We start from the raw sequence: 20890 nt of genomic DNA on the forward strand, positions 1-20890 counted from the left end.
GAGCAGCTAGCCGATACCTTGTCCCAATATATGGCTGATGAAAGAGCGTTACAGGAGATGGATTGCACAGGGACCGGTTTCCTGGAAAAGAGCTACACCATATATTATAGCGGCCATCCGACAGCGACAAAGGAATAACATAAGTGAACGGCTATGCACTCTGCGCTTGCGAGGCAAGTTTAGATATATAAGCCTTATTAACGTTTACGCCCTACAGAGGAGACTGCAGAGTCGGAGAAGGATGCTTTCTACGAGGCAGTAGCCTCGAAGCTTGCCCCGGATATGATATCAAAATCATACTTGGGGATTCAAGTAGTACATGGGCCTCTCCAGACGGGACCAGTTTCAATAAAATTGACCACGTGTTGATCGAACGCTGCCACCTCTCAGCCTTGATGAATGTTAGAACATATAGGGGGGCCAATAGAGACTCGAATCACTATCTTGTTGGCATGGTGCTCCGAGCTTGAATAACAACACCACCCAGAATCCCCTTTGACATTCGATGAGAGTTAACACTGAAGCCATCCACAACACAGACCTCCGCGACACCTATAAGGGGGAAATGGATGCCGCAATAACCGTAGTCAACAGAGGACCTGGAGATGAAGCATTAACAAATGATCTTCACAACCACCTGAAGAAAGTTATCATTGATATGGCCACAAACATACTTGGCCCCAACCGCAATAGGAGTCGCAACGGCTGGTTTGACGATGAATGTGAACTAGCAACAGAACGAAAGAATGCCGCATACCGAGTAATGTTGCATTCTCAAAGAACGCGGACACGCGCAGAGACTTATCACGAACTCCGTCGAGCGGAGAAGCGACTTCACAGACGGAAAAAGGAAGCCTGGGAGAACCAACAAGTCTGTGAACTAAAAAAGTACAGGGAGCAACTGCACCAGGCGCGCAAGCTTTACCAACAAGTCAGGAGGATGAAGCCTTATACACCTCGATGCTCATCCTGCCGAGACAAAGAGGGAATGGGCATATTGGAGCGATGGGTTGAGTACTCTGATGAGCTACTGAATAACCAGAATATCGGCGAGTTGGAGGTCCAACCAACTGAAGACGACGGACAAATACAGTCACGACCAAATATAGGAGAAACATAAGTCGCCAGGAGCCGATGGAATTACAGCCGAATTGGTTAAATATAGAGGCGACCAATTACACTAAGTTGTTAACCACCTTGTGCCCAAGTTATGGGACAGCGAATCAATGCCTGACGATTGGCAACGAAGCATTATCTGTCTCATACATAAAAAGGGAGATATCACACAATGCAGCAATTATAGAGGTATCTCGTTGCTGAATACCACATCTATAAGATATTCTCCGCTATCTTGCTAGGTCGGATAGCCCCATACGCGCACAACATCATTGGCCCATACCAAAGAGGCTTCACTCCAGGCAATTCAGCAACAGATCAGATTTTCTCTCTGCGGCAAGAGATGGAAAAATTGTTGGAATATGGACAACAGTTGCACCATCGACTTTAAAGCCGACTATGATAGCATAGCCAGGGTGAAACTGTACACGGCCATGACAGAATTCGGTATCCCGACGAAATTGTTAAGACTGACTAGACTGACCCTGACCAATGTGCGAGGCCAGATAAAAGCAGGAGAATCACTCTTAAGACCATTCGACATCAACAACAGTCTACGACAAGGGGATGCCCTATCATGCGTCCTCTTTAACTTGGCCCTCGAGAAAGTGATCCGTGATGCTGATCTTGGGCTGCACATCAATGAAGGCAAGACAAAGTATATGGTGGCAACGTCAGCACCGAAAACCAACCAACCAACAACATCAAATCGCACTGGTCAAACGGGAAGAATAAAAATAGGTGAATGCAACTTTGAGATCGTTGATCGAAAAAATCACAACCGATAACAGCTACGATGATGAAATCCGCGCAAGGTTCTTGGCTGCCAAAAGAACCTATTTCAGCTTACAAAAACTGTTCCGCTCGAAACGTCTCACAATAGGGTCAAAGTTCTTACTGTACAAGACAATGATCTTGCCAGTCCTCTTGTATTCCTCGGAGACTTGGGTTCTTAGCAAGAAGAATTGTGATCTCTTGGCCGCGTTCGAGAGAAAAATCCTCCGAAGAATTTTTGGCCCCCTACGTGAGGATGAACGATTCCGTAGCCTACATAACGACGAAATCTATCAGCGATACCATGACAGGTTACGGTAACGGTAGGCGGGTCACTTAATTCCTATGGATGAGGATGATCCAGCCCGGAAAGTCTATAAGGGCAATATCTATGATAGAAAAAGAAGATGAGGCAGACCCTGCCTGAGATAGAGCGATGGCGTAGGTCAGGACGACAGAGAGCTTTTAGGGATATCGAATTGGTGGACCTCGGCGCAAAATCGGGATGTCTGGAGTTCCTTATTAAGGCAGGCCTAGACCGGATACTGTATATTATATACAAATTACATAAGTGTGTCTATTAACAAATTTTAAAGCTGAGAAACACCCGATAATTAAGATTTTGCATAGAATCTGCAGTGCGTCTAATAATATGACCAGGGACTGTACGAATTAAAAAAAATCATTAGATCATCTTCAGTGGTTGCTTTGCAATTTGTTCCCAAAAATAGACCTGAAATTTACGCTTGACGATAGAAGACCGCATTCTATTAGTGTAGTAGCATAATCGCGATTTTGTGCGGCTGTCTGAAAATTGCTGTAAGAAGAATTCGTGGTCTTTGTTTTGTTGTTCTTCTGTGATCTTCTGCTTCCATATTAATGTTGAAAATATCAATTACCTGTTTATTTCCAATTTCTTCTTTTTCTTCATTAAAACTGCAATAATTCACAAATAGGGTCACAGACAACACCTCGTCTAAAGTACAACATTTCGGTTTTGTTGTCTTCATTTATTCAACTTTTTAGTTCTTCGTCAAAAATTATGAGTAAAACCAGCTGAAATATATTTAGTTATTTTAGTTGTTCATCCTAAAAATGTTGGTCTTAAACTTACCTAAAGTCGCAAAAGAATGATAGAAATAAAATCCAATATTTGTGTATATTATTCATACTTTATTTGAACGTAAAGTATTTCAGACAAATATCACGAGCAATTTCTCAAACCGAAGAATAAAACTGTAATAATATTAGTCGCTGCATTCATTCACAATCCAGATGAAGATGTTGATGAATTCCCAACCACCAGGAGTATCGCTGCACCCAAAATAAAAGAATCGAACCAGGACATTCCTCTCAAATTTTTCACTTTTTGTTTCCTTTCCCAATGAAATAGAAGCATTGTAGTCGGGGTAAATTTTGCTACCTAATGTTTTGAAACGATGCCTAATTTTCTTTTAGTTTCCAAAAAAGTATCTCTTCATTGTTCATACATATGGTACACTACGAAGGTGTTAACATCGAAAAACTAATGTGCAACTACGATACTAATCCAAACTATATCGCAAAATGATGCCAAACTGGGTGTCGTTTTGTTCAAGCAATCACAGTAAACTTCCACTTATCCGTAAAGGTAGTGTACATTCTTTGAAATGGGTTTTACGAAGTTGACAAATTATTTTTTTTTTGTTTTTAGTGCACGAGCCAATTCTATGATTACATGGACGATTATCTTTCGACTATCTCAACTCTACAGAATTATTCCATTCCCATTTTTAAGTGTTTATGTTACTCTTGTTTACAAATGCATTCAATGGAACAATGTGTATTTCATTATTAGCACAAATGAAGGAGAAATTGAAATGTTGGTTTTATTCAACGGAAAAGGAAAGTGTTCAAGTCAAATATGTATATATGTTACAAACTAGATGCATGTGTAAAGTTTTACGTATGTATTATGTACATTCTAGTCATACCAATTTAGTGCAACAACCGAAATATCGTTCAATATTAGATTTCAAGCGCAAATGATAAAACATATTTTATATATAAATCCACTTTTGTTCATCTTTTTCCAGATAAAGTTCATACATAAATGTGATTTTCGTGGAAAATATTTTGTTCTTTCGGACACACATAGTCCTTACTACAAAATATTTTCGGATGTAGGGGGTTTTTTTATCAAAGGGATGAAAAGAAATTCAGTTGAAAATTGAAAGTTTACACGTATATTTTAATGTCAAAGTTCTTGAATTCATGTACTTATTTACTCTCAACTAACATTCTTGTCAATGCAGTTTGCTTTGTTCATTGTTCATCAAGAAAACGATGCAAGAAAAAGAAAGTTATAAAATGAGTATGATGTATATACAATATATTGCAATGAATAATGCAAAAAAATCTACAATTCGCAAGAGAGAAAAAAGAAAATAAAGTATTAAACAAATATCATAAAACGACAGTGGATTTTCACTCGTGTCTCTCTTCGGTGAATCGGCACGATTAAAAATTATTAAGACTGTTAATAAAAAAACGGATAGAAAAACTAGAATTCACAGTTTTACCGGATATAAATTAAAAACTACTATTTCCTCTACTGTCAATTAAAAAACGTCATGAAAAAATAATTTCAACGCATCAATATTTAAGTTTGTATGTATAGAAAGCTCTCATTGAAAAGAAACATCGAAATTAACAAAGGAACGCATCTTTGCTTTAATTTAAATTATACAGAAACAAACATTTGATTGTGTTGGTTCGTAAAAAATAATTGCATATTATATTTTAAGTTTTCAATTTCTATTTGTGATACAGAGAGAAATCTGTGCAAAGAGGGGGCTTTATATGCTCGTGTTGTTTTCACAAATACAGAGTTAAATTTAAGAATTTCACCGTCAACTGACAAGATTTCAGAAGTTTCTGAAACTAAATTATGTATCCTTCGAAGAGTTGCAAGTCTGGCTTGCAATAAATTAATTATAGTTTTCTCCCTGCATTGGTTTTTTTTTATTCGTTCTCAAACAGAAAATATAATTCCGGTTGTTGAAAATATCTTTCGTGTTCCATACTATAATTATTATAAGTAATTGTTCTTTTATAATATTACTAATTTATGCATTTTTTCTTCAATGTTTCAATCCGTTATTTTTTTCTCTTGTCTGAACATTCGTATATGTTTTCATTTTGCTTTCATCGGATAATTAAAAATTATTTAATATAATGTTTAATGAATGGTATCTTTCAACTCTTGCAAGTCGGAAGAAGAAGTAGCAATATAGCACAATTATTTCTTTTCTTTTTGACGCGATCGGCTTTAATGCTATCGCCGCCCATATTTCAGTTCCTTCGGGTTGTGTCTGCATAGATAAAATCAAAAAAGAAAAAAGAAATGCGTTAGAATGATATTCTTAACCATGAAAAAAAAACGTATTTGTTTTTTTTTTGTTTGCAGTTTTGATTTTACTTTTTTGGTTGCAAAAATTCGTCTTTTGATTTTTTTTTTCTTTTGGGCCAAAAATTCGATGTATTTTGATTCGTTTGTTTGAAAAATCGATGAGATTTATAGTTTTTCTTAGAAAGCAGAAATTAAATTCAAAAATATGTATGTTGATTTTCTTTTAAGATATTTACACTACTACAGGATAATTATATGCTATGAGGATATATTACAGATAAATAACAGAACAAAGAACGGAACACAGCAAAAATGAGCAAATATGTGGTGGACGAAACTTAGAAATTGATATTTGTACAAAAATAGCGACATTTGTGTAAACAAAGTACGTTTTTTTGGTATGGTGAAAAAAATTGAAAACACAAGTTGGCAAAACAAGCGATGTTTAACATAAAACGTTATTATATTACTGTCTAGTATGTTCTTTTGCATTCAATTTTTGATTCTCTCTCCCAATACGGAATTATTAGCATTTATCGAATTTTCTTATTTCACTCAGGGAGTAAATATGCGTTTCATTATCTAAAGTTATTCTTTTGATTTTTCTCTGTGAATATTGCGAATATAAGCGTCATCAAATATGTACGAGTAAATATATATATTTTCATCTGGAATATATCATTAGGTTTATCATTTGCGCTCTTCAATTATTTAAGAAATATCTTTAACATAAAAATCACAATAAGATAAATGATTTGAACTGTTAGTAGATACTTTCTTCTTATAAATTAAATGTGAAAGCACTTGTCCTAGTTGTGGCGGTGTATTTACTGTGCGAATGCAATCTACAGCTCGACCAGTGAAGCATTTACAAATTATGTACACAACGGTACTCTACAATAAAGTATCAACACTATATTTCGAAATAATGATCTGATGAAAAATAAACTTTGGAGATAATAAGCAACGTGCGTACAATCCCATCCTTCCCGGGGGCAACGAGTACTAGCAAATCAAGCAGATGAGAAATAAATACAATGAAAGAGAAGCGACTGTTACACACATATTATATAAACGTGCTCTTTCGCCTGTTATCAGATGTTTGGATTTCACATATGAGGCTACGTTGAATTTTTTATTCGTCTCTGTCAATAGAATTAGCAATCTGGAGAAACTTTCCTGACTTCAGCCGAAGGTCACTATGCTATTGATTGTATCGGAATGAATCCTGCTTAGTCGCATATGAAGCAGTTCAATTCGTAACGTAAATTTTCGATTCAATTTGGCGCAAAGCTCCTTGTTGGAGCACTGTAGTTTCAAGGATCGAGATAATCCAGCATTCTCATCAGATGGCATCCCCTTGTATGACTAAAATATTAGATAGACAACAATTCGGCTACATATAAGGAGAACTTTTTAATAAAAATTTTAAGGAAGGGTTCTAGGAATTTCCAAGGATATGACAGATCGTGGGGCAAGCGACTTCGAAATAACTTTTCTAGCTGAGTAACGCCTGAAACATCGTCATATTTTTGTTTTTGTTTAGGATAGCTTTGTCCTAACTTAAGTTTAAACAAAGGTGAGACAGTATCTAATTAGTTGCCTCTTCCCGAGACGAAACGATTATTCGTATTTTTATTCTCATCTGTTAATCCATAAAGTGAATGTATCTTAGCTATTCGCTGGTATTTTTGTTAGATATGCAGATCAGCGATATTTTGAAGATCACTTGTCTCCTTCTCTTCAGGATGTACTATAGAACACTGAAGAAGGGGACAAATGTCTTGGAAATATTGGTGACTACACATTTAAAAAAAATACCAGCCCTTTCACAAGGTGATTATACAGTCGGATTCCATTTGCCATTAAGACAATACGTCCGTTCTTATTTCCCTTATAAGGGAATTCGAAAAAAATATAGACATGGTGTTTCTGGCTCTTAGTATTGTACATATCGAAGCAATCACTTCACACCGCCATCAATACACATATATTTGGCAAGTTTCCTCGAATGAAAGAACATGAGAAATGAAATCGAAACTGGCAGCTATCAGTGGAAACCTTTCTCAATCCGACAACCGTGAGACAGCCCAATCATTTTTTTACATTTAACAACACGAGTCTCCAGTAAGCTCGGAAGATGCCGGGTCGATTTACACCGCAATGGCAGCAAGCAGTATTATTGAAGAGTCTTGAACTTTTCAATGCACATAATGAGTGGCATGTACACGTTGTATAAATATATATCCATCTGATCTATTGTTGAGATATTCTTAAAACTTAATTCTTTCCCTCGTTGGATGAGAAGGAGTTGCAAATCATTGAATCTACTTCTAGTTGCCCTGAGATGGGGTAAGAATTTGGGCAATTTTGTACATACGATCTCGAAGGGAACGCGAGATGTTCTTTCAGCAACAGTTTATACGAAATATTCATCCAGATTAGCTATATGATTAATATACATCAATAAGCGGCAAATGAGACTGAACTAACACGATAAAATTGAAATGTAAAGGCAGGACCGAAAATTTAATAATTGTACGAAAAATTCCGTAGAGGAAACGGGCTACACAAGCAGAATAGCACTATACGTCCATGCACTTTCCAATATACTCGGTACCTACCCAGCGTAAATGGATCAGATGCCTGAAGTACCCGATCCTATTACGATAAAAACCATCTAGACATTTGCTGAATTCGGAGTCTACGAATTATTGTTTGTATAAGTTTATTTGACGAAACGAACCTAACAGCGACGAATTATTAGCAGAACAAGAGAGACCGCCTCGACAATTGCGGTTCACACTTGAATAATCAAAAATCGGAAGGTTTTTTTCCTATTTAGTAACTAGGATAAGAATACCATCATCGACATCAAGAGCTGGGTTTCACATTCGTAAGATTTTAGTCGTGGGATATTTGTGGACTATTCATTAGGAACTTTCACCACGCAGCAGGAAGTATACTGTGCTAGAATGACCATCTCGTAGAGATTAATCCCCATAAAAACGCTAGGCTTCATACTGCAGTACTGCTTTACATTTATAAAACAATAATAAAACCTGCGATACACATCCGAATTGAGAATATCCGCGATCGATGTGGGGTTCCACTGATCGTGCGAAAAATTGTGAGAGGCATCTTTGATGGTATGGACATGTAATTCACGCTGACGAGAACTCAATTACTAAGATTGGTCTCAACATCGAAGTCGATGGGAAACGACCAGGTGGCTGGCCGAAAAAACGATGGCTGGATACGCTGGAGAGGAATTTGAGAGCCTCTGGACTCCATCCGGTTCTGCCCGAGCAAAATGGAGCAACCGATATAGACGAATCGATTGGGCTTCCGAATGGGGTAAAATCTGAACGACAATAAAACATGCAATACGATATGCGTATACTCTGAATAGATCGAGCATTGTTAAATGTCTTCGGAACTAAAGTCCTATAGTCCTAGTCCTGAACGACCATCTGCAGATGGATTAGAAGAACAATCCAAACCAAAAAAATCGATGTGAATTTCAATAATGCTAACCTTTAGAAACTTTCTCCTAAAGTGTGACAACAACGTGTTGACTGGTTTCAAAGGTACACTCGTTTACATGGCGTCACTTTTGGTAATATGGAAAATATGACCAAGGAATTTGGTGAGTTAAATTCACATTGATTTTCCATTGGGCAAGATATTATCCAAATCAAAAAGTGGCTTGAAAAGTGTTACAGTGAGTGCCTCTCGAAGACAATAACCTGTAAGTGGTTCAGTGACCTTAAACAGAGTAATGCCTACACCAATGATGATGACACTTCTGGAGATCCGAGAAAGGCTATGATTTCAAAAGAGAGATAGGTGGCTTCTGACACAACATTTACAAAGTATCTTGCATGAACATTTGCATCCGAACAAACTTTTTGCACAATAGCTGCTGCATTTTCCCACAATCGATCAAAAACAACAACGGGCTGATGTTTCAAAGCACTGCTTTCAGCTATTTCAGCGTAATCCTAGAGAGTTCATGTGACGGTATGTGACAATGGATAAAACGCTCCAGTAGATAAACAATCTGAGTAGTGATTAGAACAAGGCGAAAGTCGCCCAACTCGACCGAAGGGCAAAGTCCGCCAGGAAGGTATTTTTTGGGATGCCCATGAAATCATCTTTATAAATTATCTTGAAAAAGATAAAGGACCGATTGAATGATGAGACAAAAAAAGTGTTCAACAACCTCGATCATACACTAATTTCCACATCTTCAGAACCAATCACTAAATTAAAGGAGCATAATTGCGAACATTTTTTCGACCACCATACTCCCCAAACATGACACCTGACGAGTAGTTTTTGTCCCCAAACTTGACTACAGAGCATCAGATTTTATTCGAATGAAGAGATTTATTTTAAGGCGCTCTGACATTACGAAAGGTGAAGAAACTGCGGAGACACGCTGCGTTAAACAGTAAATGATTTTTTTTCGGGAAAATGAATTTTTCTCTTTAATTTCACGGATTTTCTACTTCATATAGTAGAATTAACAAAATCAAAGGTTTTAGACAAGTGTTCACTCTATATGACTCCGCCGGCAAACTCAACTGATCACAAGAAAAATGAAATTTGAAAATTATTTACAGCGAACGCAATTTTACCAAATTTGTTTCAAGGGAAGTAGTACAATCACGTTATTGGGCTGAACATCCAAATCAATGTAAAATGACACAGAGGTCGGTCGAAAAAACGATGACTGACGGTGATTTGAAAATCCTTTGGCTCCTCTCGAGTCAACTCAGCCACCAAACGAAATAAGACATTAAGAAAATGATTGATGGAAGCCAAACAAATTCGACAAATTTCAGGAGCAATATTTTTACATTACAGAAGTGTGCTGCATCGACTAAGAATATGATTTACTTATGTGAATTGAGTGGTGGTGTTCATTAGGGCTTCTACTGTAATTTTCACACCTCTTATATATTAATAGGAACACAAGTCATTTGAATTATTCCAGAAAATTATCTTACTTGCATAAAATACCGAACCAAAATTGATTTGCTGTGCGCTGAATTATTTATTTTAATCTTACTGCAACAGACTAAGGAAGGTTAGTTTCATTTTGTAGTGTACTGTGTAAGATAACTCTTGCTTCTTGCGTAAGCTTTGGTACACAATAGAAATGTGAAAGAAAATCGCAATTAGTGATTGGTTCTCAGTTCTCACAGCACGATAAGGAATTAATATGAAAAAATAGGACTAGGTGCCCAAAACCAATGTAAAAAGCGGCTTGAAAAATCTCTGGTAAGTTCAGCAGTACAGATTTCGTGTTCTTTGACCGTGGTAACGAGTTCCTAAATTTTGCTTGACTAAGGGTGTGGGAATAATAAAAACGGTGCGCCGTACTGTATTTTTTCCGGTAACAATACTGAGCATGATGTTAATGCAAAACCCTTTTCCCATTGTTAATCGATCGAAGTCAGCAAGTATATCTTAGAATTGGTTGATAAAAATCTATTAACAATGACATGAGAAAATAATGATCAGCCATGACCAAATGTTAGAATACTACTTTGGAGCTTTTCACATATTATGCCTAACATAGATAAATCAACGTAGAGCCAACAAGAGAAACCAGGAAGTGAATAACGTTTACGATTAGAAAGAGAGCCTGGATTCACTGCTCATAAAAATTGATTGGAATGAAAATACATTTTCCCCCGATCCATGATTTTGGGTTAAAATATGAAGCGAATTTACTTCAGTAAAGTGATAAATTAGATACGAAATTGGCAAATGAAAACAAGGGGTAAGTTAACTTTTTGCATAGGATATGAGGAGTCTTGAGTAATCCATCTGCTTAATGGCGGAACCCTTAATTGGGGAGAAATTTTCTCCCTTTGAATGATGGAAGAAGTTGGGTAAAAAGATATCAACAGATCGCAATGAAAAAAATATTCCTGCGCCATGTCAATGTATACTGCTACGAATTGATATTTACAATTGAAAAATCCGGCTCAATAGGTTACGGTGGGAGGGTCACTTAATCCGTATAGATGAGGATGATCCCACCCGGAAAGTCTATAAGGGCAATATTTATGGTAGAAAAATAAGACGAGGCAGACCCTGCCTAAGATGGAGCGATGGCGTAGGTCAGGACGCCAGACAGCTTTTAGGGATATCGAATTGGTGGACCTCGGCGCAAAACCGGGATGTCTGGGAGTTCCTTATTAAGGCAGGCCTAGACCGGATACTGGTTGTTGCGCCGTTGATGATGATGATGAAACATCAACTCCAAGAAATTCTCCAGAACAGAGAGAGATTTGGGTTATATAAAGAAGTCAATGTCAAAACAGGACACTTCTTTTGAAGGCGAAACTTTTGTTTCATTCGGTGATGTGATCGACTCGAAAAATTCCTAAGAATCCAAGATAAGCCTAAAGTTATCGTTGTTGAAACATATTGTCCTGAGCAATAAAGCTCTGGAATTTTTCAAGCAATTGGAGATAAATTGCTCTTGGGTCATTTTCAAATAATCGAAAAATAACAGCGAGTTTGAACGAAAAATTTAAATAATATTAAACAGGATGCAATTTAGTAGGAAATCTTAAAATTGGAGCTTGGCTTGTAATTTTCGAGTGATCGAGGAAACGAATCGCTAAGTGTATTAAAGTCAATACTTGGGAATGTGTCACTAAATGCAAGTTCGGCGACTTGTTCATATATATTGAAAAAAAATGCTGAATCTCTGTTACCTTCTGCCTATCCTAATGGAAAAAAAGCTACCATCTCAAAAGGGAGAAGGTATAACACAAATGGAAAGAATTCGATGTCAATCATTTGAATTGACGAACGCTAACCCCAATTCCATTTAACATGTGAAGAGGACATATGCTAAGAATGAACCCCATCGAAAGATCAACACAACGAAATGCAGATGAAGAGCTGCAATTCCGTGGAAGAGATACAGCACAAGCACATGGAAAGAGAACAAAAGCATGATCTTCCAGAAAAATTAATTCTGGACCGTTTCTCCAAATGCATTGAATCCAAACTCCAAAAAGAAGACAAATGGAACAGATGATTTTTATTAATTAGTTTGATAAGATATTGAATCATTTTACACGCAAGCGATGCCAATTAGAATATAGTTTGCTATTTTCGGGTGGCCAATATCCGCGAGCTAGAGCTTAGCGCATCCACCACACCTATACATGATTGTAGCAGGTTCACATTATGATTTTTCCTCCATCCGTTTCTACGGGGAGCCGTTCGTCCGTCACTCTGGGATAGTGGATTTCTATTTCTTGACATAGGCAGCAGCAAAGGTATCTAAAAGGGTCACCTATCCACTGCCACTTCCGTCCTCTAACTGAGTCGCCCGTACACCGACTCAGCTCTTCGTTCGAGATTCTGCTCAGATCAACGTAGATCGCTGGCACGATGGAGACAGACGTTAACGAATGCTTTGAACCTTTGAGTAAGAGTGTTGTTGAAGTGAAGTTGATGTTTAGGTGTCTGTACTTCAGCATTTTAGAGAAAACAGCGAAGGTAGATCCAACACTGTTAATGCCTTGGTTGATGTAAGTTCGGTACCACCGTCCGCAGTAACAACGCTATCAAGACAGACAAGTTGAATGAGGCCCAAGATGCTCTGCCCGTTAATAGAGATAAGAAGAATGCAATGACACAGTCAGATAAGACCCTCGATTTTGTTGGAAAGAATCTTCATTCCGACTGTGCTTGCTTTTAAAAATTCAGAGCAATTTGGCGAAGGTCCATAACCCTGTGAAAGAGCAGATAGACGTCATTAACGTAATCAACCTGTGCCATGAAAATGATGAACTAATATAGAAAAGGGCGCCGAACTATTTTTTTTTATATCACCTTGTCGTTATTCGAAACGAGTTCTTGGAATTATTTATGGTATATTGTGCAACGCCCTCTGAAAAACTAAACTTTCTTAGCGAATGAATTAGCTTCAGATCCTCATTGTATAAAAGCAATTTGAGGAATGTGCGCACAATAAGTAAGCCTGATCTTTTTAATATTTATATGAATTGTATATAACTAATATAATATTGAACGGATCTCTCATTGACGCTTTTGATCGTTAGTACTTTGAATATATATAAACGAATAATTTACTGATGAATTGGCTTAGTGAAAACCTAAGAAGCAAATTGGTATGAATAGCAGCTACATGCAATTTGTCTTTGTACAATTTTGGTCGCTATTAACAAGGAAGCCTGAATGCATAGAATGACTTGGATGAATTATTTAACATTCAGTTTCAGCGAATACATTAGATAAATATATCAACAGTGTCTAAAGTATGAACAATGAAGAAACGGAAAGAGAAACAATTAATTCATATCAGTACCACTACCTATCAACATACCTCCTAAATTGTATGGCAACTTACGATATTTCATTCCAACTCCAATTCAAGGGAATAGAATTGCATATGCATTGGATACGTTCGAAAGTGCTAGAAATGGGAGAGCCATTTGACAGAATTGAAATTAAATATTATTTTGTCTGGAAAATATACATCGCATTTTGCATCAAATTATATGTGTGGCAAGTAATTAATACGGAGTTAGAGCACTTGACACCAGGAATGAAGGAGAATTTATCTTCTTTACTTAACTTCATTTCGAAAATGTGCGATTTTGAAAAATCCCAAAGAGAAGAACATCAGAAAGAATATTTACAAAAGAAAATATGTTACGTGGATTTAACAATTGCTCAGAATTGCAATACTTTGTTGAGGCGCGAATATGAAACAACCGAATTTGAGCTGAACCCAAAACCATCGATGAATTCTGAAAGACTTGTGACAGCGTCATTTCCGTAGCACTTTCCCCGTGAAAAGTTTGACTCTAAATACTTAACAACTAAACTTATAGCTAAAACCTTAAAATTTTAAACTAAATCGAATTTTTCTTTCATGACTCGGCACCAATAAATTCTCGGAAGAACTCAACTATTATATATCAATTTCGCATTGATCCTTTCTTATTGTTTTCGATTTCACTCTCTCCCTCACTCTCACTGAAAGTAAGAAAAGTACGAATATGATATATATAAGCGTCCAAAAAATGTTCCAGTTAAAATTCATAGCAAAGTCTAAAAGAATTCGGTATACTTTTTTTTGGTTCATTCCTTTCATTTAAAGTATATATCTCTATGTAAACATCGTTTGTTCGCACCAACTGGAAAATAAAATTTCTTTCAAGGAAATAACATTTAAACTGAATAGAGATAGTGAAAAAGATTTCAAACAATAAAATTTAGGGAAAGGGAAAACACTTCAAACGATCTAAAGTATAAAATTGAAGCATTCCTGTTGGGTAAATTAGATGTAAGGTAAAACGTAGTAGTGTAATAATGCATACTTTACAAGTTTGTTGTTTAATGTGTATCAATTTCAGTGTTTTATTGAGTTTTGTATCATTGTATCTTTTTTTCTTTGTAGTTTATGTGGTATATGTTTGTATTTTGTTGGTTTTTCATTGAATCTGTTTTAGAGCTTATAGAAAATTTAAAAAGTTATAGTAGAATATAAAAACTGTATATTGCAGGCCATTATCTGAATTGCCAAATGAAAAGAAGATAAAATATTTGAACATAGAAATTATAATTGATACTCTTCACGTATATGGGCATATCGCCACTTAACTAAAATCTGGTGGGAGTATGGAGGTTGTCATCTTTGAGAAAATGTATTCCTTCGCAAGATTATAAATGTTTAGTAGTGACATTCAATTGATACTTTTTGCAAACAACTTTGCATTTGTATATGAAATGTGCTTTTTGGAAAATATGTATGCAGGTCATTTGTCATTAATGCTTGCTCACGGTCAGTTATGTAGATGATTGCGGTGATTTATGAGATTTTAACGTTTGAAATGATATTGTCATAAAGTGGTTCTGCTTCGTGACGTTTGGAAAGAATATGATCCTGCTTCGAAAAATATCCTTATACCTTCTAGAATAATTGAACGATGCGCTACTATCTTCTCTTATTCAATGTGAAATGCCATTGTGACACGTAATGGATTGATTATAAATGACTTTACTGAACAATTAAAACGATTTACAAGAAAAGAACCAACTTATGACTTGAAAATGCATCATATGCTATGTTAAGATGACCATTATAATATATAAATACCTCGCTCAAACGTGACTGTGACAATAAATATTTGTGCATCTTATGAATTAGACGAGATCAAATTATATTGACGCCACGTTAGAATTTCAATTTAATTATTTACTCACCTGCGCGCGCATATGTATTAATTACTGAAATCTAATTTCAATGTATTTTTTCAGTAGAAACTGAAATAAAAATTTATCTTGTTGTCAAAGCAATGTTTGGATAAATACACTTTTTTTTTTCTTTTCAAAAGTCTAGAATCTCAAATTTATCCATGACATGGGCAAATATTTGTTAAATATATTTGACTTTGCTAAATTTGTTGTATTTAAAAATTTCCATCAGCATTAAAAACACAAAGTGTACAGATACAAATGCAAAAGTGTTTAAAAAGCATCACAGATATCAATCAGGAATTGTTTCAGTGAAATTTTTACGGTAACATTTTTTTTCAACATTTGTGAGCATAGCAGCGCTGTTTTGTAAAGTGTGATTGATTTTAATTGTTGAAATTTGTTTTACACCTCAAACGAACTTTCGACTTCATGAGTTAGTTGTGATATTTCCTTTTAACTCGAAATGCTAATGAGTTGATAGAATTCAAATGATAATGTTCAATATATGCAGATACGATCCATAAATTGGATGATAAAACGTGTGTAAGTTTTAGACGAATTAGCCACCCCAACATGCTGCCCTAAGTAAAACCAGAGCCTCCGAGTAGTTTTCTCGTTTTAAAAATGGAGAAATGTCAGTTGAAGACCAAATCTGTTCAGGACGCCCCTCAAGAAGTGACGAAATCGTCGACAAAATTAATACCATTGATTACCTCTGTGAGAAGTCTGGAATATCATGGAATTGAATTCGGAGGATATTATCCGACAATTCGAAGTTGAAAAGGGTTGACGCCTTTGTTGTCCTGCCTTTTCACAGACGCACAAAGGGAACGTCGAGTTCAGAAATGTTTTAAGCTTCAAAATCAGCGCAAAGGGGATTTTTACCAGGGCGATTACTAGTGATGAATCGTAGTGCTATGGATAGGACCCAATTAGAAAGCGGATGTGGCAGTGGATAAGTTACGCTTTTAGAAAGGGAGACAGCTCCGTTGTCGCCTATGCCACGCATTATTCGAGAGTGACCGACAAGTGATGAATCGTGGTGCTATGGATACGACCCTGAAACAAGCCAGTGGAAGGCAGCTGGCTCTCGTCGTCCCAAAAAAAGTTCGACAAATGAAACAAAAAAATCAATACAATGCTCATTTGCTTTTTCGATTGTAAAGGTGTTTGTGCATGCAGAAGTCGTTCCCTCTGGCCAAATTGTCATTCAGAAGTTATACTTGGAGGTTTTGAAAAGACTCAGGCAGAGTATCCGAAGGAGACGGGCAGATCTTTGGCGCATAGGCGACTGGTTCTTCCATCATGACAAAGCGCTGCTCCACACTGATGTCTCCGTATTGCAATTTTTGACCAGAAACGACACGACAACAAATTTCCACCCCCCTACTCCGGATATAGGCGCGGTGATTTCTTTTTGTTCGATAGACTCAAAGGGACACGAGGAGAAAGCGTTTCGCCACCGTGGAGAAGGTAAAATTAAAATCGCTGGAAGATAAAAAGAACATTCCGTTAAGTGAATTTAAAAATGTTTTGAACAATGGCCATACTCGACGAATAGATTTTCAATTGGTGAGGTACTCACTAATCCCAAGTGTCCAAATAAAAAGCGACCAAGGCGATCGGATGATAATATCGCAGTTGTACGAGCCAGTGTTCAGAGGTCTCCCACAACATTTTAAACATTCATCTGAGCAGCTGGACATAAAGCAAATCACTTCACGTTGCACATTGCATCAGGATTTGCATTTGTTTCCATTCAAAATTCAACTCAGGCGAAAACCGGTACCTGTCGATAAGCCATGTCGATTGGAATGGGCCCAAATGGCAATCAAAATGGCTAAAAGTGACGAACATTTTTGGCAAAAATTTATGAGCGATGAAGCTCACTTTTCGCTAACCGGAGCCGAAAACAAAAAAAATTGTCGGTTCTACGGCACTGCAAATCATTCACTTGGTACCATTATCATGACCAAAAAGTGAGTGTCTGATGTGATGTTTGATTGGGACATTCTTTTTCAAAGACGAAGCTGATAAAACGATTATCCTTGCGTTATTGCGATATAGTAACTGATTTTTTTATGACCATTGTTTGTGATAATGGTATGGAGCATTTCTGATTTCAACTAGATGGAGCTCCACCACACACAACTCGAGCCACTATCAACATTTTGAAATGATTGTTCCCTACACATTTGATGTCAAAAAATAGTGATTTTGACTTGCAGCCGCGGTCATCGGATTTCTTCTTTTTGTGGGACTACTTAAAATCAAAAGTTTTTTAAAAAAAAAAAAAATATAGCCAACCCTCTACAGGATGGTCTTCACTATGCGCCCCTATCTACAGTAGAGAATTTTAGTAATAATGAATTATGTACATGGGTGGGTTTTCTTACCCACTCGCCTAGTTCTGGTGGGAAATACGAATCCGTAGACAAAAATGGAGGAAGACGTGGTACACAAGGTCTGCCCCAAAAGTATTGAGATAAAATTCAACAGTGAATCAAAAGCATGGTACGATTTTTGCCGAAAATGACAATTGATGACCTCGGCTATCAAATACGTCCGAATTTAGTCGGATGGAGGCAGTGATATATTGGCGACCGCGTTCCCATGAGGTGTGTTCTGGCGACGTTTCACCATTTGAGATGCAGCGGTTGATCGAGCAGTGGTACTCGATTCGGAAATCGGAAGCACGAATTTACAATTAAAAAGTTCCAGAATGACCGGAAGGACATCGATAACGTAGTGCCTTCCGGGCGTTCATCGTGACAAACTGAGGAAAAGATAGACAAAGTTCAAACATTTTTAAGTAGTATTGGAATGAAATTGAATGGAAGTTTGTTGAACTTTGGATAATCTCGTTTTAATAGAATATTTATGGATGAGAAAAGTGTGCACCGAAGTGGTCTCGAAAATGTAGATTGATGACCAGAACAAAAATCGTCGGCTGAATTATTGCTGGAACGTACCAAAAGTTACTGCAATTTTTTCAGATAAACTAGTAAACGGTGACGAAACACCGATTTTTGAATATGATTCGGAATCGAAATACAAAGCAGCCAATTGCACACACAGATGAGCAAATCAAAGGTAAAAAGTGTTGTTCATAGTCTTTTTTAACTCAAAAGTTTTGATGCATAAGAAGTACAAGATCAAGAATGTGTAGGAGGGTAAAATACATCAAAGAAATGTCCGAAATGAGGACATCCCCGATCGATATGCGTTCAATCCATTGTGCAAAAATTGCGAGGGACGCGTTCTCCATGAAATGGTCATGTATTCTGCGCTGGTGGGAAGCCACTAAAATTGGCCTGAACAGTGAAGTTAATGGAAAAATGACCAAAAGGACGGTTGAAACAGCGGTGGACACACTAGATGGCGACTCGAAAGCCTCCTTCGTCTCGACCCGGAAGAAGTCTAAGACCGAAAAAAAAAAGACGAATCCCATTTAGACTGCCACAGAAGGGGACGAAGGTTAAAGAAAGTTGTTAGATACACACACAGGTAGCCTGCAATCTTTTCTTACAAACGTCACGTCGTCGTACGCTACGCCATACGCTAAAGGCTTTCCTCGCAATTTGACAAAAGCGACCATTTGCCGATGGAATGTAAACTTTAAACGTGGTCGAATATCTACCGACGGCGCAAAAGTGATGGCTGCGCCCGAAAACATTCAAATCATAAAAATCGTTATGTCCGGTCGTAGAGTGAGGCTGGAGGACATAGGTAAGATCCTGAAGATATTAAAGGGCACTGTGTTCAAAATTGTGCGTGACAAATTAGATATGCAAAATTTTTGTTCGTTTGTATAATCTACGAATCGATTTGCTCCCACACCCCCCCCCCCCCCCCATATTAACCACATTTGATCTCATCTAACTTCTACTTCGCAAAGATCTCAAAAGGAAGCTCCAGGGAAAGAGATTCGACTCCGATGGTGAAGTTACAGCCGAAATTGAAACCTTTTTTCAGGCTAAAGAGACAGTGTTTGATAAAAAAGGCATCGAAAGTTTAGAAAGACGTTGTATTGCTATGGAAGGCAGCTACCTTGACGAATACCAAATGTCATGTAAAGTGAGTGGCGCTGAGAACTGATTAAACCTCTGAGCGTTTCTATGTATCACTTCCTAGCAATAAGATGGGACTTCAACGACAAGGATAACGTTAATGTTGAGCAATCGTATTGTGTATTATTGCAGGAAGTTAGATCAGTAACAAAACGTTAATATTGGCGCAGATAATTTTGAGAATATGAGAAGTATAGACTCCCACGCATTACTGTAAAGATGGCTGCCCTATTATCACTTTTTCATTGAAATTTTTATTCTGGATATCTGAGGAAACCCCGGTCTCGGAGAGAATTCTTCGCTTTCATCAGGCCAGCAGACTTCTAAGCTCTACAGTCAAGTAATACTGAATACTGCTTTTTGAAACAGTAAATATATCCAATGGTTCACGTTAGAAATTAAAGGAAATGCCCAACAAGAAATTAAAAAGAAATAAGACTGGGGACTATACAACCATTAACTGTAGTCATTGATGTGAAAAATATGACAAATAAATGTTGTCGATTCTAACAACGCCAGAGATGCTCAGAAGAACAATTAGCACATGTGTACTCATATATTGCAAGTTAATAAAGCAGAAAATTCTGTGAAATGTTGACATACTCAAAAGTTCACTCTTTAATTGTACAAATTTGAAACTAGGCACGAGGGGGTGGCTATGCGGTAAAGGATTTGTTTTACATTCTCCTCCATCTATAATCAAACCGTGTACCAACCATCATGGCAATGTCCATCAAAGTAACGTGTTGAGTGGGTCTTGAAAAGATTGTCTCTATCAGCAAATATAGACTGAATTTTCCACATCTAAACAAATTTAAAAAAATTTGAAAACAGTCGAAAATGCTTGCCCTTACACTCATCCCCTTCTTATAAGTATTTTTTTTTGAAGAAAAATTCCTTTTAATCTGTATTTTTTCGCCAAAACACTGACAATGTCAGATTTTGAATTATGAGACAATCCTTTTGAAATCCTTAAAAGAATTTATTCAAAATACTATTACTTCCCAAATAATTTCTTCAACACATTTTACGAGTGGCCGAGAACTTTTAAAAATATCATCGGCACAGCCAGAAACGACTATTTTCAGCTCAATCAAAGAAAATAGTCATCATTTTCTATTTGAAGTGCCCATTTCCAGTTTGGAACCGTACCAACAAAAATGGCTTTTTGTGAATCATGGCACGACCCATTCGCGTGTGCTTAAATTTTTGTTATAGAATTTTTTTTTACAATAACATAAATTTGGGGATATTAAGTCACTTGAGAGTTGAC

General features: G+C 36.9%; 1 protein-coding gene across 1 annotated transcript in view; it reads right to left on the reverse strand.

Annotated features, from left to right (window-relative positions):
- Window positions 1-3742: 3742 nt before the first annotated feature.
- LOC119660522 (serine/threonine-protein phosphatase alpha-1 isoform) overlaps window positions 3743-20890 on the reverse strand; it is a 103608-nt gene continuing 86460 nt past the window's right edge. Inside the window, exon 8 of the mRNA XM_038069144.1 lies at window positions 3743-5243. Within this exon, the coding sequence (XP_037925072.1) occupies window positions 5224-5243 (20 nt within the window). The 3' untranslated portion in view covers window positions 3743-5223. The remainder of the gene's footprint in view (window positions 5244-20890) is intronic.

This window comes from Hermetia illucens, chromosome 6 (assembly GCF_905115235.1).
Source record: "Hermetia illucens chromosome 6, iHerIll2.2.curated.20191125, whole genome shotgun sequence".
Classification (NCBI taxonomy): domain Eukaryota; kingdom Metazoa; phylum Arthropoda; class Insecta; order Diptera; family Stratiomyidae; genus Hermetia; species Hermetia illucens.